We start from the raw sequence: 22882 nt of genomic DNA, 5'->3' as shown, positions 1-22882 counted from the left end.
AGTCATCTCAGTTTGAATACATCTCGTCTAGTGCTGGGCACTGCGTGAGTGAGTCACATCTAAGAGATCACGACTTCCCCACCGAATGGGACTTGCTCTTCATGCAGCAAGCCTCCGTGCAGGTCTCGTATTCATGTCAGTGTCATAGGGATTTCAGTTCCAAGAGCATGTATTTTTTCCAAAGCTTGCCAAATTATCACAGAGAAGTGAAATAAACTTTCTGGAAAATAAGTATTACTCAAATTTGTTATTTACGTTCATTAATAATAACTTTTACAAGAGATCAATAATTTGCAGTTAACCTAAAAAATAATTAAGTGTTCCATGTAAATACAGTCAAACCTTGACGAGTGAGAGCTCAAGGAACCAGCATTTTTTTCTCACCCAGTTCCTCACATACTAAGGCTCTGGAATAACTTCAGTTGCCATTGTAAATTTCATACTTAGGTCTTGGGGATTCATGCACTTGAGGAATGAGTCTCCTTTCAATGGGGTCAGATAATGACAGTGCCAACTTAGCGGTTATCCATGAATTGTTTATTCTATTTATTATTCTAAGTATAAAAATTAGGAGAAAAATATAAGAACTTTTTGGCCTGCATTATTTCTTTACAACTGTGATGAAAACCTTTGCATGTGTTTTGCAAATTTAAGTTCAGTCTAAGGCAACGATTATTTGAGTGAGAAAAATTATGGTGCATTTACTTTTTCTGTGTCCTTTTTCATTTTTTGTAATGCTCCAAGCCGATGATTTTGGTACCAAAATAATTGGATTGGTGTGGAAAGCAGGTTTTGGTAATACTATCCTAAAACATATGCATCCCGAACGGCTTAGACGCAGGAAGGGTCGCAGCTATGCACGAAAGACTGTTTGTCTAGTGCCGCATGGTATTTCAAGTGACAGTTACGCACTTTTCCAATCACTGTAGAATATTCATAATCATTTGTATTGTGTTGTATTGGGAAACTTAAATTTGCAATTATCACAGTAACTAATTTGATGAAGACCATTATTTGGCATACTGTTATTAAACTGAAAACACATGGAAACTGAATAATTGGATTTATTTAAAAATTCTATTTACACAGTGCTTCACAGATGCAAGACAAACGTAATACTGGCAGTCTTTCAGGCCAGAACTGAGAGCTAAGAAATGCAATTCTTAATGCATATTGTGATAAGGCCCTTTCATAAAAGAAGCAAACTTCATTACGCAGACAAAATCTCTGCAAAGGCGCCTTTATACATACACTTAGTTCTTGGACATGTTTTAGGGAAACTTTATACTCTTAAGAACCTGTTTCCACTTTTGAGGTCCCCTTTTCTTGTAGATGCCTTATTGCATGTTAAAATGCCACATTCAGTCCTTGAATGTGACTCTCTTGAATATCAGCTGAATGTTTAAAGTGAACATTAAATAACTCCTTTGGCATGGTTCCATTCATCATTTCTATGATAAATTCATATAATATTCCATTCCTTTAACATGTAACATTGAGCTTGCAAAAAGCAATGCCCTAAAAAGAACTCCATGATAAGAAGACAACTACAATATTTACACGTGAAATACAAAGCACATATGAATTAATCACCAACTTCCAACACCAAGACCAAAGGATATAACATCAAAATGCCACTGGATGAGGGAGACTGAACTTTAAGTCAATAGTTAATGAGTCATTAATTCACAAACTTCAGATTACAACCACCTCCTTTGAATACCTGGAATTTATACATAGAAGTAACAACCATAATGAACACTTTTCACAATCCACAGAAAAATGTCTCCTCCTCACAAGACTTCCTTATCTCTTTTGTACACATTGAAAAGAGGAGTAGTAGATTTTATTCAAGCATTCAGCTGGTTCATTGAAAATATTGCATGACACATGATCTTGTTTTCAACACAGACTACTCTTTATCAGGCATTGGAATTTTGTACTTTTCAACCACAACAGCTTGAGCTTTGGCGGCATCCTTCAAGGAAAACAAATGGGACATTTCTACATCCGTCTTCACTAGCTGAATAGCTTTGTCAAATAGCTCTGCACCTGCTAGGAAGTTTCCCCTAAACAGAATATGGGATAAACTCATCAGCATTTAAAGTGTTGGCGCATTTTTTTTTACTTTCAAAACAGAAATCAAATGACACATTACCTTTGCACTTCAATTGTTCCAAGTGTTTCATAGGCAAACTCACACTTATCATCCATTTCAAGTGATTTTCTAATATAATAAATTGCCTTGTCAACATCACCTTTCCAATTCAACTGGAGTAGACCTAGAGAATTTAGAAAAAATTAGTGATGGACATATCCAGGATTTTTTTTCGGATCCGGATTCAGAACTGATCCTTGATTTTCGGAGCCAGATCTTTCAGATCGGATATTTTCGGATCCAAATGCATTTTCAAATTCCTGCTATTAAACGAAGTAATTATTCAAGTTTATTCTAGGTACATACAATCAAAGGAATGCTTTTCAGATTTTCATACACATTTTAATATTTTTATAAATTAAAAATTATTTTTATAGGCTTTCAAGTTGTTTTTTTTAAAAACATCTTTACATGCTCAGGACCGAAACTGCTACGCTTGGGTTTGGAAATGAAAATAGGAAAAATCTTCGGATAAACCACTGACCAGTGGCGTAGGACAAGAATCGCATGCGATGGCACATTCGAGGAGAGAATCAGAACTCTTTCCACCCTTGTGGGGTGTTGCATTCACTGAAGCTATTAGTATTTAAAATTTCGGATCCAGATCCGATGTCTTCCGTAACTTTGGATCCGATGAAGGATAATATCCGTGGATATTTGGATCCAAGGTATCTGATCCGACCATCCCTACAAAAAATATTCATGCACATTGAAATAAGGCAACATATCACAGCCTAAACCTTATATAAAATAGGGAAAGGAGTGATTCAAATGTCATTGCAGACAATAACAATTATTCGTAGAACAAGTTTAAAAACATATAGTAAGAGCAAAGCTGAAGGCATGGTCAAATTAAGCTGATCTCTTTACACTTTGTCACTCTATTGGAAGTTATATCAACAATTTTTATTTTCTCTAATGAAAGTACCGTATTTCTCTGAATATAGTCCCCCCCCCCCTAATTTTGAGGCTTCAGTTTCGGGAAAAGTTAAAAAAATGTGTTTGAATATTGTCCCTCCCCTTTACTTTTACCTTAGGCATTTTTGGAAAAAAAAGGGGGGACTATATTCAGACATATACGGTACATGCAGAGAAACAACATTGGAAAATACAGAACTCTCCAACTTCAATACTTATGTCAGAATACTACAAAAGTGCCTGCAGAAATGCTACCAAGAAAGATGATCTGTGAGCACAGCATTACATCAAAATTTGTTGGCCTCGGCGACGGCAGAGGTAAGTCCTTGCTTACCATACCGTAGGTCGCGGGTTCGAGTCTCGCCTGGATAGGTTGCTCCTTCCAGGACATGGGTGTGTGTGACCGTCTATTGTTGATTGTTTAAACTCCCTATGTAAAAGGCCTCATTGAGCTGTTTTTTTGGAGGTAATTGAAATAAATAAATTTGCTCAGACACCAATACTATTAGAAAGGGAGCAACTGCTTTTGCTTGATTAGGAAAATGGTGGAGTCTGTAATTGTAAAATATTGGTTTGTAATGTACATTACTGTACTTCAACAACTGTGGCAACTCTAATAAACAACTTATACAACCCTGTACAGATCTTACTTTCCTGAACACTGTCTCCCTAATCACTGTTATCATTAAAAACAGACTTCATGACAAACACCACATAGCAAAATTTCCCAGAACAAGTTGGTCTCACATAGAACAAATAGGCATTCACAGTGTATGACATCCCGTCTTCCTAAATATTCAACAAGTCGATGGCATCAGATACAGAAACATCATAATAGCTCTTTGAACCTTCAAATTGAGTTATTCAAGGATAACAATAAACGGCAACCACATTTTAAGCTGAGAATAAAAAGAAGCATATAATCAAATGACTTTGAATTCGTACATATTTCACAAGACTTACCCCTGTGGACAAAGAGTGCAGCATTTTCTGGATCGATTTCAATTGCTTTCTTATAATAATTGTCAGCCTTTTCATATTCCTGTTGCTCATTTAGCACCTTTGGAATAAAAAAAGGAGGAAATTTAGACTTATTTTCATTTCACGCGATATTGTTTTAAATACATATAAGACATTAAAAAATATGAAAACACTTGATGAACAATACAAAAAAAAATAGAAAAACAGGCACATGAAATGAAGAACAGTCACAAATTTCATTGAAGGGCTATGGTAACGTCTGATGTCTTCCTCAGCCAGGAGAAACTAGCTATATTCTAGACATTCCAAGGCATCAGAGCGAGCTGAAACCATTGCATGAACTTATGAATGCTTTTTACTTTTGTGTGTCTGTGTTTACTGACTAATTTTTCCTTCTTCATCATGTAAATTTTTATTTGCTCTGCTGAGCCAATTTCCACCATATTAAGAATAATTTTATACCTGGGCATATAGTGTACAGCACTCAGAGCATTTAGGAAATTTGCGAATAGCCTCTTCAAACTCTTCAATAGCCTTTTTTGCCCTCTCAATATTTTGTTCCATGCAAGCATATCGATAGTCAGCATAACACTTTTGGACATATGCTATTGGGAACTCAGGACTCAGATCTACAGCTTTCTTGAAGTCTGCTTGCGCTTCAGCAGCTTTGTCCATCAATAAGAAAACCTTAAAAAAGCAAAATGGAGTAAATCACTACAGCTGTAGTATAATTACAAACAACAATCAGTCACAATTCTAACAAAATTTATTTTTTGCAAATATCAACCAGTTTCATTGCTTAAAACGGCATCTAAAGGCACTTAAACCATGCAGTGAAGCACTTTCACAAACAAAATATCTCCATCAAGCCAAACATTGATGTGAGGATAGGAATACCCCATTGATTTACCCACATTCAACAATAACTTCCGAGGTCCTTCAATTTACTTCAACTTGTGCATGAATACTAAATTCACCTCTGACATATACAGGGGCGCAGCTAGGAATTAAGGCTAGGGGGGGTTTTAGGGACTTTAATAACAATTCAACTGATACTTAGGGATGTGGGGGAATTGCATACCCACCAGGGTAATTGGGAGTTGCAGGGGGCCATCCTCAAGAAAATTTTAAGATTAATCGTTCAAAATGACTAGATTTACCGGTTTTTGAGAGATATTTTATTAATCCTAACACTATTCTATAAGTAATACTAATCAATTAAGTAAAATGAATTAAACTTAAAAATTCCTCTGAGCTCTGGGGGGGGGGGGTTTATCCCCCAAAACCTCCCCCTCGCTGCGCCACTGGACATATATATTGTAAACTCTTATCCTGTGACAACACTTTGCCCCAGGCTTTCACATGTATGCAAAATATATAAATCAATCAACCAACATTTACATTCTGATTCAAGCATTTTAAGTTTTTCCTGATCCAAAAAAGATATTTGGCTAAGTAATTTACTGCCTCGAAACCTAAACAAAAAATTAAAATCTTCTCTCCATAACTACTTTGCTCCTGCCAATCAATCCACTCTCTGCAATGCCACTTTAAGTTCACTTCCTCTTATAGACATATGATGATTTCATATCTTTCCTCAGTAGCACCAGATATTAAAATGATCATTTTCTTGGGTCTTTTTGAGCTAGTTCACAATCCTCATAAATAATAATGACAATCAAAAGAGAATTTCAATTCCTAAATTTACCTTTAAACCTTAAATGTATGAGCAAACCCAAATGCTATTGAAACCTGACAAGGCAAGCTAAATGATTACAGCAGATGAGACCTTAAATTCACAAAATTGTACTAGCCAAAGCGGGATTAAGACATTCCTTTTCCCTTAGAGACAAACTATTTTCCAAAAATATCTGACAAAAAAAACCACACAGCTTTGAAATTCCATCAAGAAGTCAAACACTAACCACAAGGGATTAGATTGGCCAAAACTTCAAATCATTATATAACACCTTATGTAACGGCTTGGGTTTAGCTTGATTTGCCAAATGACAGCCAGAAAAAAAAATCCTTGGAAATTCTTGAATATTACATAACATAAAAATTTATGAAATTTAGTTAGTTTAGCATGCCTAGATGTCTTTCCATTCACATTTGATCCAAAGTTTGAATTCCTATTATATTTGACCAAATTCTCTACTCATTCGCCATACATGTTTTGCACACATTCAACAATAAAAATAAAATACTCACTTGACCACGATGGTGATACACATCTGAAATGCCTGGTCCCAGTTCAGCGGCTCTGTTAAAGTCTTCTATTGCTTTTGGTGGGTCTTCCATTTGCATGTGAAGAGATGCTCTTTTAATCAGCGCATTTACCCTCAACTAAGAATGAAAAGGAATTAAAATATTCTTCAATGGAGGAAATAAGGATGAAACCCAATAGAGTGAAAAGTTCATTCATTCACAGCATGATCAAAAAAGCATTGTTGGCTCACATCGACAGATATTATCTAACATACACAACATACAAAAATAGTTCATATGTATAAATAATAGCAACAGACTTAGCCAAAGAATGAAATTCAGCTTCAAATGTAAAAGTTAATGATCCTTCCCTTGACTCAATTTTCATCAATTAATTAGTTCACCAAGCTTTCTAAATTTTCTCCATACAATCTACCACACATCTTAAGTGCTATGTGCTTGATCTGAGGGTTGAAATGCTATCCCCAAACCTTAACATTGGAAACCAAAATTTCACAGCATAAACTAAGAGCAATAAAAATATTAAACGATCACAATTAAATGGTTGAATTTTAGAAACGGCCATTCCTATTTAACTAAAAAAAAAGTGAAGGCACAAATGTTATTCCTTAACCTCTGATGAGATGTTGACCTTTAATTGCAGACATGCCATTTTTGTTTGCTTAAAAAATGCTTTGAGAACTTTGAATTACTCAGTGTTTTCCACAGGGCAACACCTATTAACTAAAAATTTCTATAAAAGATCTGAGTTATCACTGAAAATAGTGCCAAAATTTTTGAATGCACATTAAGTATTTAGCCAACAGTTAAAGAGGTCAGGGGTACAACTACTGGATACGCCACTCAATAACTTGTGACTGACCTCAACATTGGCATCCTTATTTTCAATCACTTTCTCTAAGTCCGCCAGGGCTACTTTGTACTCTCCCCTCAACAGGAAAAATGTTGCTCTCAAGGAAAGAGCCTCAAGCTTATATTTTGAGTTCTCGGCATTAATTTCCTCGGTACAAGCTGGTATGATTTCATCATACCTCTGGGCCTGGAAAGCTTCAATTGCCAACAAGAATCCACTGTGGAAAAAAATCAGCATTAGCTGCATTTCAGGGGAGTTCAGCAACACTCAAACCCAACGTTCTTGAAGAAAAGTGAAGGTGGATCATTGTGGAGTTTACACATTGGTAGAATAGTAATTGAGACATAAGAATACAAAAAATTTTCACGATTAAGGCTGTTTTACTTAGAACATGTAATTGCACAAATGTGTACGAAGGCTCAGTCAAAATTGCGCCGCGTGAAGTGGTGAATTACAAGAATGCATGCGAAATTTCATGGACGAGAGATGGTCAAAATAGCCTATTCTCATTTGGTTCATGCATTCAGGCAATTTCATGCCATAGTGAGAAATTAATGCAGTTCTAACCTGCACAATTACATGCCCTATGTAAAACGGCCTTTAGAGTGCGTTCCACTGCATTCAACTCATACGATGGAATAACAGCCATCTCCTAATGATGCTAAATTTCAGCCTATAGCCCTTACTTGTTCGCTAAATATCCAATAATTTTCACAATTCATTAATTAATACACATCAATTAATTAATGATACTAATTATCAATTGAATCAGAAACAACCCACAGAAACTGTGGTTCTTGATCAAACGTTGTAGTATGATGGTTTTCAGGTGATTTTTTGACGTGTCTTATATCTTCTTGTAGATCCTTGGACAAATAAATTATTATTATAACATTATTGGTATACTGTAGACCCCCACTTTATGATGGGTTGGACTTACGAAGGATTCAGCACACAGTCTGGGCTCATTTGGCACGTGCTATTCAACAATTCATAATTTGTAGGTTTTGTTTCAACTCACACAGCATGTCATCAATTTCGTAATTATACCCTTACTTATTCACAAAATACAATTTTTTATGAAGCAACATTAAAATATGCTGATATTCTCTGAAGTGATTCCTTGTCCGGAAATTATGCTGATTCAACATACTTCGAATATTTGAATTTGATTTATAATCAGTCCTCTAGAATGGCTTAATTATGTAAAGTGAAGGTCGGCTGTAAGATTTTACACTTTTCCGGTGAACAACATGTAAAAACTCTTCTTGGGATACCGCACGGGTAAGATTATATAAGAGTAGCCGTGAAAAATTACTATTATAATAATACTACATATATCTAAACTGATCAGCTATAGCGACAGTTTCTATTTGCACGTATGAACGATACACGTTAGGTATTTGCTCTTCTCATGTCTTTACTCCATTGTGGCCTTCTTGATTTATTCTTCATTTTCAAAGAAATCTGTTGGGCACTCAAGATAGCATCATCAATGATCATCTTCAACTTGTTTTCTCAATTTGTCTTGACGGACACAGCTGGTAAAAAGCTATTTCATTTAGTTAACTATTCATCAGATATCATGAGCATCCTTATCACATGGTGTAAATGCAAGTTAGCAAGAGCCACATTGCCAACCAACATTCTAATATGAGTAAAGTGAATGGGGCATAATGATACTACCAAGACATTTTAATAATTACTTCAAAAATAATAAAAATGCATGAATATCTGCACTAAGGAAAAAATAGATTTTACATGACTGCAATATGAATTCAGATCTCCCCATTTCTGGCCCCATACATCATCAATTAAACCACCAGAAAAATTAAGAGAGCATGGCTCAAATCCAAGTAACCTTAAATTTTTTTGTTTACTAGTACTTTTCCTCCTTTGATATCTATACAATTTCCCTGGAATGATCAATAAGATAAAAAGTAACTTGCCTAACTCTAATTTAAACACAGATGATTTAATCATCTCCATGACATAAAACTATTAATGCAGAACCTTTCCTAGCATTAAATAAAATTAACCTCCTGTAGAAATTAAAGTGTTTAGTCATCTTATAAGATAGAAAACTACCCAGCACTTTGACTAATTGAATATATTGATCCATTGGCATCTTTTGTTTTTTCATTGAAGACCAAAACATTGCATACGAAGGAAGTTTCATGATTTTTATCCTTGTTACTGGCAATGATTAAAGTCTGATATTCCTAAGCTCATATTGGTTGACATGCAGTACTAAAAATCATTAAGGGATGTACACCTTATATAACAGTAATTTTATTAAGTTCTATCAAAACTTCAGAAACAGAATAAGGAAAATCACAATGACTTCAATTTTATGAAAAGGAGAATAGTAAGTCAATCCTGCATTAAATATCATAAACAAATGTTTGTGGTGTCTTGTTATGTAACTATCAGCCCTGTACCAAGCTGTCATGGAGCAAAAGGTTTGGCTCAATACCACCAAGAATACTCACCTCTTTGGTTCTGATTCTCCATTTAAAACAGGGTCTGCTTCTTTTCCCTTCGAGATTGGTAATGAAAGTGGGTCACTATGAAAGGAACTGAAGTAAGTCTTAACAAAATGCTTGGAAGGTATTACAGGCCCCCTTTTCGCCATAGCATCTTTAGCATGCTGTTGCCCTGAGGAGAGAAATTGCCCATACATTAAATTCATCCTCCAGTAGCTAATAACTAACTCAAGTGAAAGAGATAAAGGCATTACCTAACTCTCTCAGCACTCTGTCAGCCATTGCTATGGCTGCCTGGTTTTGGAAATGGTCTAGCAGACAGGCTGCTGTCACATCCTCCAAACATCTTTTTAAATCACTGGTAGACTCATAGGCTTTTGCTCGCCGATGTAATGCTTTAACATACGTGGGATTCAACTCGAGTGCCTTGGTGCAGTCATCTTTTGATGATTCATAATCTTTCTAATGGAAAGAAAACAGGTATCAGTGACATATACAATAAATGATTCCAGGGATTTTTACATGTCTGCATTGACTTTCATCGCCTCTATACAGAAACATAGGCCAATCAACTAACCAGTTGCTCATAGGCAGCCGCTCTGTTCTGGTAAAACGTAGATAAGTCATACACCTTTTCTTTAGGACATGCATCGATCGCTGCATTGTAGCACCGGATGGCATCAGAGTATTTCCCATCCTTAAAGTATCTGTTACCTTCTTTTTTGAAATCTTGAGACTGATCAAAGGGGCTCTAATAACACAAGAATAACATTAGTTGGCAACGGTTTGGAGTAAGCAGCCTCCGGTTAAAGTGAGTTAACACATACAAAAAGATGGTTATACATAATCCTTTCATACTTTTACCGCTTCCTGAGATGTATTCGAAGAGTTAACGTCGTCGGCTCCTCGTGCTGCTCCATTGTTGGTAGTCTGCACAGATTGAACATTTGTTTTCTTCTTACCCGTTAACTGACATTTTTGCCTGTCAGAAGATGATCCAGTATTCCTCAAGTACCAATAGCCCAAACCGATCGCAACAGGTGCCCCAACTACTAATGCTATTTGCCATTTCGACCAAGAATGTCCATCCACACCAGATCTGCTGGCAGCCGCCATGACGGAAAACATTTCCAGACCGTCCCTTCCTAATTTTCCACACGCACGGCGATCGGCGCGAATTGTTCTTTGACCAGCTTCGCCATCTGTTAAGTGAACTTCTGTACTGCTTAGTAGGCATTTGTAGGGTTAGCACGTCAAAATGGCATGATGGCATTGGAGGAGGACGAAAATTCATGGTAAAGTGAAGTACTCTCCTATTTTCTTCAATGATTTTGTATTTCAATTTCAAGCAGAATTAATGAGAACTCTAGTCCTAGGTCGTTGCCTTCTAATAGCCTCGTCTATGCGGAAATATTTTACATATTGTCCTCTTACTTCTCTAATTTTTTGGCTTGAAATTATGTAATATTTGAGGCTTAGCCAAGTAGATAAGTTTTTCGAGAAAGATATTGATATACTACACTCTATGAACTTACTATCCAATTCATCTGTTTTGGTGACCACAACTTAGGTTTGACGGTGAAAGGGAATCGAAGCCATATCACTGACGTGTTACAAATATTTTGTTTACGTCTTGTCAATATTGCCACGATTTTATTTTACCTCCGTTTTAAACACTCGTTTTTGAGAACTGAGTATTTATTGAGTATGTATCTTTTACGAGATCGCCATTGCTTGAATGTAACATTGAAAGTCTTATCATTGTTTACATTGACAAGTAAGACTAAAGAATTGCGCAAATTGGACCTACAAGGCGATATTTCTATGAACATGACTTCAAGCTTATATGTGAGGGATTTTACTAGTAGCATTGTTTGGAATTTCAGGGCTTCAGAGCTTGAGACTGCTCTTCTTACGGACTGTTCGCCATCAGACATATTCAGCAAATGGAAAGGAAAAAAGATACCAGATTCTCTAAGAGCTGATGTATGGCAAATTTGTTTTGACCTGCAGGACAGGAAAAACCATTCTGTCGTTTTCGATGATATATTTGACCTTCCAGAACAGAAGCTTTTGCGAGAAGATTGCCAAAAATTTGTTGGTAGGTCTTCCCCTTTTTATCCAGTTATATTATTGTTTTTTTTTAGTGCCTGTAATAATAATGATTTCATCATTTTCTTTAAGATAAACTTGGAAATGAAGACGAAGATAAAGTGTCTGTGATATCTGATCTTGAGTCAATACTAACATTCTATTGCAAATCAACCAAATTAAAGTATGAAAGAAACAACGGTTGGATCGAAATACTTCTTCCTCTTATTGCCTTGAAGCTTCAAAGAACTGAGACCTATAATTTGTTTCAAGCCATCATAAATCGATTTATTCCAAGGTATTTTATCCGAAATAATTTTTTAAGTTGTGATTTGACGATTAAATGTTAATTGTTTTTATTGGGAGTTTGAAACATCTTTTTCAGGTGCTGTACAAAGAATGGCGTTCCATTCCACTTATTCCGTCTTCTTCTACTATACCATGATCCTCAACTGTGCTCATTTTTAGATACTAAAAAAATTAGTCCTGATCTCTATTGTATGACATGGGTATGACTGAATTTTATGTTTGGGTATACTATAATGCTGATTGGGGTTATGGTGATAAATAATTGATCGTTCTTTCTTTCAGTTCCAGTCCTTATTTGCTGCAACATGCAACCTGAATGCCATTTTTGCCATGTGGGATTTATACTTCCAGAAATCAGATTCATTTTTTGTGTTTTTTCTTGCTCTTGTCATGATGGTAAATGCCAGGTAATGAGGTATTATCTTTTGGAGTTCATTTAGTTGGATAATGATTCACGATTCCACTAAGAATGTTATTTTTTCCAGAGAGCAAATTATGGAAATGAAAAATGAGACTAAGGAAAGTATAGTGAACGCTTTGGTTTCTATGCCTTGTGCCCTTGTTGCTGATGATGTCACGGACTTCTGTTCCTTAGCTCAATATCATGCACTGAAGACACCAATTTCTTTTAGAAAGGTAAAATTGAGTTGAGTACAGTTAAGTGAGGATGATGTAACTGAGAATTTGGAGGTGTTAGAGCTTTTGGAATATTGTACCACTATCCATGTACACATTTAAAATTAGTCATTTTCATTCAAGTGGAAGACTCAGTTTGATACCCATAATTCATTATCTCACCATTAACATTCTGTGGGTTTTCATGTATGAGCATCTTCAAAAGCTGTGAAAACTTGATCAAGCCTAACTTATTTTTGTGGGTGTACTGTATCATGTATGTGCACTTGGCAGTTAATTAGAGAATATGGACTGAACCAATGATTCTTGGAATTAAAAGCATTTTTTTCCAGCTTCATTACAATTTTGTGTGATAAATGATATCTCTTGATGTGATCTTTAGGCCAATGCTTTGAAATCCTTTCGTCTTTTTAAAAATTAATTAGCTGTGGCTGAATTTTAATAGCAATTTAATTTTTCCAGGATCTTGCAGACGTAATGTTTGGTCCCAATGCTCATGCAGCGGTGGAATCTGAAGCAGTTACTATTTCTCAAGCATTATGTCTCCCAGTATCAGCAGAAGAGCTAGTCGCCAATGCAGAGTCCACTCATGACTCGGATAGCCTGGAAGGAGTGAGGTTCTTCCTTGTTGATTGCCGACCTGCTGAGCAGTACAACTCTGGTCATTTACCTACAGCATTCCATTTGGACTGTAATCTGGTAAGAGGATTATCTTCAAATCATTTTTTATAAAAATTTTCCTTGTTCTGGGCTTGGCTGAGTGGCCATTTCATTTTCTTTCTCCTATGAATTCTCTCAAATTGTCCTTGAGTGAAGTGTGTGCCTATCTTAGTATGGACTGAGCTGAGTTGCCTTAAACTGTGATTTGAAGTAGGGTTGCCCTCCTACTTGTGGCTATATGGTACATCCCCCATCCTGACACCTTATATATATTTTTTTCTGTTGATGTGCCTCTCCTTTTTAATTTTTTACTGATATTTTCATTAATCTCTTGATAAAACTGATTTTGCCCCCAAAAAATTTTTATAACACTGAATTTTTGAGGCTTTAAACTTGTAGAATTCCATTTTAATTTAGGAAAAATAACATCTTTACTTTCTACTAATTAACCTTAGGAAGAAAGAAAAGAAAAATTATTATTCTTTCCCAATATTTCAATGGTTCCATCAATCCCCCTGATCTTCCTTTTGGACACCCTTCTACCGCTAGGTTGGTAACTATCTAATGGCAGGAGAGTAGAGTGCATCCAAGCTGAAATCTTAGGTGTGTGCAACTCATGTATTCAGTGTAAGAGAATGGATCCTTTCTCTGGGCCATCTTATTCTTAGAGGTTTTTATTTGTAAGTCTCCTCTAAGGCTTCACCTGGGACCCTTCAATCAGAACCTTGAAGCTCTACCCACTGGGCTACCACATTCTACTTCCCTGACCGTAATTGTGGTAAATGGAATTCAATTTTTAAAGTTGCAAGATGATTAAAGTGAAACTCGAAGCCATTAGCATACAGTAGGCTATCGTTGATTGGAAAAATGTCATTACGAAGTTCTTGTTATTACAAATCACAGTGGATGTGCATTAAGTCCTCTTCTTTGAAACATTTTAAACATTCAAGCGTGCCTGAAACTTGAAATTTGGCACCTTTCGAGTTGGCCGATGCAACATTGTGTCAAGTAGAGGAACTCACACTTTGGGCATAATATGAACAAAGTATCATTTAATCTGTTGTGAAGTCAGGAACTGTTCAGCGTTTTTCCCGTTATTCCTTCCCTCGGATAGTGATTTTTTCAGCTCCAGCTGCGTCGCACGTGCAGCTAGATTAGCTCGTCACAATCGTTAGTTAACCCTTTTAGTGTGGCGTGCCGATATATCGGCTTTTACCGCTCGACTGAAATGTTCGGCGCTCCGATATATCGGCTTTTACTTTATTGTTGTTAAATTTGAGGACATTGAAATAAAAAACTTATATACAGTGCAATCTCGATAAAACGACACCTCACGGTGCACCAATAAACACTCGCTATAGCGAATTGTCGCTTTACCGGAGGTGGTGCAAATAATAGCCAATATACCTCATATTACTCCTTTATTTTTATTTTATTGCTTAGACATGTTTGGTGTTTTTTTGGCCATGGTGACTGCCATCAAATGCTTCCTATTCACGCAACTCACGGACGTGCGGGTATGCTGCCGTCTGCTTTCTGCCGCCCGAGGAACAAAAGAAGAACAAGCATTCGCAAATGCTAATGCCACAATATTTTCACCAAAATTAACTACTTATATATCGAACGACAGTTTACCACATAAATTTGAGACTGAGCACTCCATTAACTTCATTTCTAACAGATCGCTAGCAATTACAGAGGTTAAGGAGTCTTGGTGTAAGTTTTTCCGGCGGTGAAACCCTCGCTATGGCGAGAGCCAACACCTATAGGGCCTCGTAAATACGTAATTTTTAACATGCTTATAATAGGATCAATTGACGGTGCATCGTCTATCTCTTGTAATAGCGGGGGTCTCGCAATAGCCCGTACTCGCTTTAACGAGGTTCCACTGTATCAGAAAACGTATAAAATGTTGTGATTATTGTCCAATTTAATCTCATTAATAAAAAAAAACCGCTTAAAGATAATGTTTATTTTTATATATTTGCTACATTTTATTAAAATACATTTTAGCATTTTTCGACTGTCTCCGGGAAGAAGGATAGCACTAAAAGGGTTAATGCACACTTGTAATGCAGTGTTGTATTCTGCAGGATAACAGCACCTTTAGATGCCTTGCATAGGTTTATCAACTTACAAACAAGGTCTTGGAACGCATCTTGTTTGTATACCAAGGACATACTTTATTCAGGAAGATTTCAACCCTTGATTGCATAATGCCACATTCTTCTATTGATATAAACCAAAGGAATGTTCTTGTTTTTATATATTTGCGCACAATTCAATCGTGTATATCATACATGAAGTTATTCCACCGTGTGACTATAGTACAGGATATTGAAGAGACAAGAAATTTTGACAAAGCATGTTTTTTACGATGATTCCTGTATAAAACGTTCATACGAACTTGGTTATTACGAACCTCCAGTTTTTCAGTCCCGTGAACTTCATAATAAAAAGAGTCTACTGTAACTGCCAAAACCCGTTGTAATTCTTAAATAAATTTTGGAAGTAGCAAATTGTTTAATGTTGGTGGTTGTTTTCGGGAATTGCTGCGTAGGTAACATTTTCACACTCAACGTTTCACTCCCCCTACTGGGAGCGTTCTCAAGAGAATTCTCTTTCAGCAATTCCCAAAAACAACCACCAACAATGATAAAAGAAGCTGTGAAAATCTTCATACGAAAAATAGCAAATTTGTTTCTTAACAAAAATAAATGGCAAGAATGAAGGCCGATGTACATAAAAATATCAGCAATAAATTTAAATAAGCTCATATCGAAAAATTAGCTTTGCAATTTTGGGGCATTAAAAATTAGTGTGGACTGGTAGCCATCTATCATTCTTATGCAGAAGTAAGAGCTAATTGCTGCTCCCACTATATTGAAGTTGATGAATGACAAGACTCCAATGAAAAGCTCATGAAATTGGAAAAAAATGACTGTGACACTAAGTACAGTGGAAGCCCCTTATAACGACAGCTGTTGGGAACAGAGAAATCTGTCGCTATAGTGAGTTGTCGTTGTTACCGAATGCAATTACATCGTCACAAAAAAATCACTCATCAGACGTCACCACGGCTGTTTATGCCGAGAGGTGAAAATTGCAGCATGATAGCCGTTTTAAATCATTATTTTGAACATTTAATTCACTAATGATCATATTCACTTGCAATCTATGATCAAATCATATGTAATTATGCAGGATGCTATATGCCGAGGCATAAAGAAGTCGATTTTAAAAGTCCCAGCTTCAGACTCACTCGTACTGAACTGTGCATTATGAGCTGTTATTATCCTTATTTCTTGGATGCTCCAAATATACATGTCATAACTACCAGTTATGGCTATGCATCAGTCTATTAAATGCTAAAACTTCGGAATCTGTTCAAAAATTCATACCTTCTATCTTTCCGAGTAGTAATGAAAATGATGGGTGGCTGCTGCAATTGGGTGACGAAAGGAGCGTGATAAAATTTTAGGGTTCCACATGAGCATTGCAATTCTATCTTTTTCAGGTTAACAGCGGAATGAAGGTGGAAGTAATCTTCTTATGTTTCAAGTCTGCCTGTATGAATGGTTTACTATCGTGTTTCAAAACAGCCGACTCAAATGCTATCGGAATCATGAAACCGAACAGCAATACGGCATCTAAAAGCATATTAGTCATATCAATTATCTTCGGTTGAAAGGGTGAAAAACTGTTTCAAATAAATAGAAGGACAAATGATAAATGAAGTCCACTCTTTGTCTGTTAGCAATATTTATGTTTCGTAGAGATTCACGCAATCAGACGCAATATCAGGGGACGTAGAGACCTCTAGCGGCAGTAGCGCAGACTTTTTGATAGGAATGCTGACTGGATCTGAAGAACGCTCGTAGTGTTAGGCGGCAATAACACAATTTTAACGTTTCTTACACGGTCTTATAATATGTTTCTTAGTTCTATTGGTGGGTGGGCTGGGCAATTGTCAATGAATAATAGTACTTTTTTATTCCTTCCACCAATCCTGGCATCAAACGCTCGTAACCACTGCGTGAAGATAGCAGCCGTCATCCAAGCATTTTTATTTGCTTCGTAAGTGCAAGGGAGAGTATTAACTCCCTTAAAACATCGAGGATGGGCGGATTTCCCCTCCACGAACGGTTTTAACTTATCTGAACCATCCATATTGGCGCATAAAAGAACAGTTACGCGGTCTTTACTTTTCTTCCCTCCTTTGCAGGGGTCCGTTCGAGTGGCGAGAGTTTTGTCCGGGAGAAGGTTAAAATATATGCCCGTCTCATCCGCGTTGTAAATATCGCAAGGGCTGTAATTGTCCAAATAATCTTTAAGGACCGGAGCCCAGCCTTCCACAGCATTAACGTCAACACTTGATGATTCACCGGATAGTTTGTGAAGGGATATCCCCTTCCTATTTTTAAATCGTGTAAACCATCCATCCGAGCACTTAAAATTGTCTTCACCAAGCCTCTCACACAAATACTCAGCTTTAGCCTTCATCATTGGGCCGGTGATAGGAATCCCTGCGGCTCTTTGCTGGAAAAACCACGAGAAAAGAGCAGTTTCTAGCTGCGGATGCTCTCCAGGCCGCAGGTGTTTTTGAGTGCTTGGACGCCCTTCTTTAAGCACTCTCGAACGAATTTGTTCTTTTTTCATTAAAATAGTGAACAATGTCGATCTATTAATTCCAAATCGCCTCGCTATTTCACTCTTTGAACACTCTCCACTTTCACGATCTGCAATAATTCTCATTTTGGTTTTTAAATCCAAGGACTTGCGTTTACCAGCCATGGTGCTAGCAGACGGGCGGAATAATTTTTAACCTCACTGCGGAGGCGCAGGAGGGAGATGACAAAAGAGCAATGAAATGTGTACTCGAGAAATTTTTTAAGGAAAGAAGAATAGGAGAATACGGAACATGTAGACGTCGACGTTGGCGGAAAAAATGCCGTTTTAAAAGCATTGAATTCCAGAGATGTGGCACGTGGTCAAAAAGTCAACCTGTCGTAATTACGAATGGCGCAAGAGAGGAATCGAGCCATTATCGCTAATACGAATTTATTTTACATTTAAATCATAGGGTTTAAAATGGTTCCTTGGGTAGCTGTCGCTAATTCGAGCTTGTCGCTATACCCCGTACTCGTTATAAGGGGCTTCCACTGTAGTCCTAAAATATTTTTTTGCGGTTATGTCACCAGGTTCTGCCCAAATTTTTTGAATGGATGTTGCCATTAATATATGGTACTGGAATTTCATGGAAAGTGCTCCCTGTGGATAATTTATTGCTAGTTTTTCTATGAAACTGGCCTCGATACTATGGTATCAGTAATTTAAATAATTTCTGTCACAAACCTGAATTGAAACAAGACCAGCTAGGAAGGAATTTGAGGCTTCTTGTTGTAGTCTATTATCACTTAATGCGTTGAAACTGGAATTTTATTAATCCTTAGACATTCTTATCGAGAAGTCCCATCATAAGTAAATTGTGTTGCAATGCTTCTGAATTCATTATAACTCAAACTGTTGATAATGTGTGCTATAAATAGCAACTGCTCTCTAGCACAATCAGCTGGCTTTTTTTGAACGAAGGATTCAGTTTTAATTGTATAATATGCTGAATATATATAACTTTTTGTAATGAAAAAATTGTTTCTTTTTTAGAATTCATAACATCCCTAGCATAAGAATTTCAATATCATAAATTGTGGATTGTTTATTAATAAATTAATGCGTATCATATTCAAATGCCTAAATTAGTATTGGCTGAATTCAAAAGGATATTGCCAATTTCAAAATAAAATTGCTTGCTAGTAAAAATATATAATTTGTTTGGTAATCATCCATGTCTGAATAACAGCTACATTAACTATTTACATTATCCATGATGTGGAGTGATTGTTTCAGTATTAATTGAAATTATTTCCTTAAAAATTGACATTTTGTGGATGGGTTACTTTTTGTTTTTTCAAAATATTTCTGATTTTTTAAAATACTAAGTGCACTGAGTGTCACTCGCTTTCTGAGGTTATTCAAGTTCATTGGTTCTTAAAAGTTTTTAGGCTCTTCTTCCTGCTTCTATCTACTGTGGCTTGTTTTTGAAACAGAGATAAGATAAGCCCATGCAGTTTGGCTTAACTGGTTTCTATGCCTTATCATACTCAGCCTGAATTTCTGTGAATAATGGAAGGCTCTCTTTGATTGTATTTAAAATTCTTTATTTCCTGTGTGCCTTGTTGCCGAGCTATAAATATATGATTCTCCCAATTCATATCTCTTTTGGTTTAAATTTATATTATTTTATCGTTTGTGTGTGCCACAAAGCACTCAAGTTAAACTATATATATATATATGCCTTGGTAAAATTCTTTAAAATCTGTCATTTCTGTACAGTTTCAGTCTTTTTTGAAATTTTTAAACACCAAGATAATGTATATTTTGTCTTAATATTACTGAATTACTGTAAACAATGAATGTATTGAGGTTAATAAAAATGTATGTATAAATAACTAAATTTGTGGTTGCTGTATTTTAGTTATGTGGTTTTCTCTTCTTCTTTCTTGCATAGCATTATGTGTAGATCTATTTATTTAAAAAAATAGAAGGGCTATGAATAAATACACAGGATGCTATATTAATGCAAGGCATAGACTTCAATTCAAACAAACGTCTTGCCTTAATTCACTGATCGCATTTCCTGATTCCATCTTGACTTTAATAGTTGCCACTAAACAACCAATCTGAACCTGCCTACTTCCCTGAAAAAAAAAGAACCCTCATTATGTTGTATAGTCATTCAACAATATTATTGCACTGCAGTCGCAATAAACATGTATCATATAACCTGATTATTCAACTGACTTTGCGTTGAAAAAAAATTAAGTGGAAGAATTCGTCTGATTTTTGAAAGAAAATGATTCAATGGCCTTGCAATTCAAAGAATTAAATTAATCACGAACTTCAAGTGATTCTGTGACTTTGAAATGCATAGGGATGATTTTGTGGCAAAGGCAATTGGGTACTTTCCTTCATCAAAGAAAACTAAAGGCAGTGAATGCGATTCGAAACCCATCATTAGTCTATTCATAATATACAAGTTATTAAAGGTAAATACAAAAATATTACCTAGTTTTAAATTGAAGTTGAACAAAACTCATCTGCTATCAATAGGGAAAATATTATGAAAAGTAACTGAAACTGAGCCTTAGTACACACTTCTGGTTTTAAATTCATCTCTGCTCCTAATGTAGAAACATTGCATTAAATTGGTTGCGAATAGCACTAATTTGATCTTCTCATGACACAGATTTATTTATTGTGACTCCTTATGGCTTTTAAATTGAATGTAAGTTAAAAACCATTACCAGTAAGCCAGTAAAAACCAGTAAGCTTCTGAATGATCCTTGGTTTTTGACTTACTTTTAACACTTTATTTTGTGATGGATCTTATCGGTTTTTTGTGATTATTTTGTGATAGATGCTGCAGGAACCAGCTGCATTTTCCACTGCAGTTCAGGGTTTGTTGTCTGCCCAGAGGCAATCGTTAGCTGCACGATCAGCTGCTGGAGGTGAGCACTTATGTTTCCTTGGATCAGGCAGAGAGGAAGAGGACCAGTACACCCACATGGTGGTGGCTAGCTTCCTCCAAAAGCACACTCACTATGTTGCGATGGTCACTGGTGGATACCAAGGTAATGAATAAGATCATGTCTTTGAAAATACCCTTATGGACTGCTAAAATTGTCATAAAACTGTGTTTTTAAAATTTATTATAGCCCATCTTTAAAAAATTCGTTCATAGGCAAAAAAAACCTTGGCACAGGAAATGCATGCCTCCAAGCATTCAGGCTAGTTTATCCGTGTGTCCAGCGAATGGGAAAATGAGGAATAATGCTTGAATTTTGAGTTCCTGGAATTTGCATGAATTATTCAGGAGTTTATAAAATGTGATATAACAGAATAACTACAAAACTCTAAGGCGCTAATTCATTATGGCAATAGTTTCAAACAAACAATTACAGTAGAATCCTGATTTAAGGTTTTTCAGGGGGGACAAAATTTAAAACACTAAATGCGGAAAAACACTAAATGGGGACTTGCCATTTTTTTCAGGTTTTAGGGTCTGTAATGATTGGAATGGCTTTTTATGAATAAAAAATATTATTTTAAGTAACTAAAAGGTGCTGAATGCAGCAAAAAATTCTTTAATGAAATGTTCTCTGCCCTATGAAGGTTGGGTAATACTTTTCAGGAATCAGCTAAAAAAATGGGTAGTAAAAATAAGTAATGAGAGGATGACAATTGTTTTAATGTAATATTTTAAGAAAATTCTAATTAACATCAACTTAAAAGCATTCCCGCACAGATTATTATTATGGACATTAGTGATTCCATTTTTATGCATATTTCAGTGGTCTCGATGAAATTTAAAATTTTTTCTGTAAAGTGACATGTAGGTGACTACAGCATTTCTAATATAATAAGAAAAGGTGTAAGTAGGTACTCGAAAAATCATGAGGAATGAGTGAAATAAAGGGACAGCAGAAGATCGCTCATCCCGAATTCTCAACTACCGAATATCTAGTAAAAGGGAGGTTTTCTGGAATTTTGCCAACTTAACGTTTTCTGTTGCCTCGGCAAAACAAGGGATTTATGAGCCTTTCAAAAGCCTCCTATGCGCACATTTTGGATTTGGAGGTCATCCAAAAAAGTAGAATCTTATTTTAGTATGCATACAAGTCGATGGTGATTCAACTCGATGATAACACCAGATTCGTTGTCATATATCCGCGGCCTTATGCAGGTCGAATGGAACCGGGAGAAGTTGCTTACGCGGTGCGCTGACCACCTTGACTCCGACTCGCCTTGTTTCTCGGCAGCTTTTAATAAAATTTGGTTGGACCTTGAATAACGATTAGCTAAACGCTGTTAAGTGAAAAGGTTTAATCTTCAACAGAACTGGATTTCATCCAAAAAATTGTCAGTGCCTCTGGAGTTTGGCAATTTCGTCAGGGTTATGATGTCGAAGTCAACCACCACGGGATACCTGCCGGATTTTCGTATTTTTCCGCGCTCGTCTATTCTACCATGAGTATTTTTTTCCAGCATGAGCGATTTATTTAGAGTCATGGACCGTGATAGTTCGTCAAAACTCCGATTGTCATTCTCTTTTGACATTAATTAGCGCCAGATAAATATTTTTGAATCGACAGCGATATCAACCAGCCGCATGTCGATAAATTGGCTCCGGGATATCTAAATTACGATGTAAAATAATGTTGTTCCGCAGGGAAAGAATGCTCTCACTCACGGTCACGACAGGGGAAACACTTCCTCTGTTCTTTCGCTGTTCCTCCGTGGAAACTGACCTTGGAATGGATTATAGAAAGAATCTTCTAGTGAACTGCGCAATTGATATTGGGCCTCCTCTTTTGAAAAGAGAAAGTAGCCGACTGAAAAAATATTGGACTAATAATCGACTGCCCGTTGGGAGTAGAGTTGAAAGGGGCATAAGCCGTCAATTGAAAACATAACGAGAAAACCATTATTGTAGTGGCCCTC

The 22882-nt window shown here is 36.3% G+C and overlaps 2 protein-coding genes across 4 annotated transcripts in view; one reads left to right on the top strand and one right to left on the bottom strand.

Moving 5' to 3' along the window:
• Positions 1 to 1048: 1048 nt before the first annotated feature.
• Positions 1049 to 10798, bottom strand: LOC124157168 (mitochondrial import receptor subunit TOM70). 2 transcript variants are annotated; one of them, XM_046531689.1, is made up of 10 exons: positions 10490 to 10798; positions 10203 to 10376; positions 9880 to 10087; positions 9632 to 9797; positions 7149 to 7356; positions 6269 to 6403; positions 4520 to 4744; positions 4040 to 4136; positions 2159 to 2282; positions 1049 to 2069 (listed from the first exon to the last, which is right to left on the bottom strand). In XM_046531689.1, exons 1-10 carry the CDS (start codon positions 10751 to 10753, stop codon positions 1913 to 1915), a joined length of 1758 nt encoding a protein of 585 aa, XP_046387645.1. In that variant the 5' UTR covers positions 10754 to 10798; the 3' UTR covers positions 1049 to 1912. The 2 variants fall into 2 exon arrangements, with proteins under 2 accessions (XP_046387645.1, XP_046387644.1); XM_046531688.1 differs by having other exon boundaries at positions 10484 to 10797.
• Positions 10799 to 10815: 17 nt separating this feature from the next.
• LOC124157167 (TBC1 domain family member 23) overlaps positions 10816 to 22882 on the top strand; it is a 36750-nt gene continuing 24683 nt past the window's right edge. For both annotated transcript variants that reach the window (XM_046531685.1, XM_046531687.1), the window contains exons 1-8: positions 10816 to 10920; positions 11512 to 11726; positions 11810 to 12014; positions 12102 to 12225; positions 12308 to 12432; positions 12511 to 12661; positions 13124 to 13360; positions 20799 to 21012. In XM_046531685.1, coding sequence (XP_046387641.1) covers positions 10889 to 10920; positions 11512 to 11726; positions 11810 to 12014; positions 12102 to 12225; positions 12308 to 12432; positions 12511 to 12661; positions 13124 to 13360; positions 20799 to 21012 — 1303 coding nt within the window. In that variant the 5' untranslated portion in view covers positions 10816 to 10888. The remainder of the gene's footprint in view (positions 10921 to 11511; positions 11727 to 11809; positions 12015 to 12101; positions 12226 to 12307; positions 12433 to 12510; positions 12662 to 13123; positions 13361 to 20798; positions 21013 to 22882) is intronic.

Source organism: Ischnura elegans, chromosome 4 (genome assembly GCF_921293095.1).
Source record: "Ischnura elegans chromosome 4, ioIscEleg1.1, whole genome shotgun sequence".
In the NCBI taxonomy this organism is placed as follows: domain Eukaryota; kingdom Metazoa; phylum Arthropoda; class Insecta; order Odonata; family Coenagrionidae; genus Ischnura; species Ischnura elegans.
Note: the sequence above shows the minus strand (reverse complement) of the source record. Positions and strands in the feature narration are given on the sequence as shown.

Excerpts from the sequence above, each read along its gene's own strand:
- LOC124157168 (XM_046531688.1), bottom strand. The coding sequence starts at position 10,753 with ATGTTTTCCGTCATGGCGGCTGCCAGCAGATCTGGTGTGGATGGACAT. Across the intron at positions 10,088-10,202 it reads CGGCTGCCTATGAGCAACTG|AAAGATTATGAATCATCAAA; the intron begins GTTAGTTGATTG and ends TCTTTCCATTAG. Across the intron at positions 2,070-2,158 it reads GGAACAATTGAAGTGCAAAG|GGGAAACTTCCTAGCAGGTG; the intron begins GTAATGTGTCAT and ends TATTCTGTTTAG.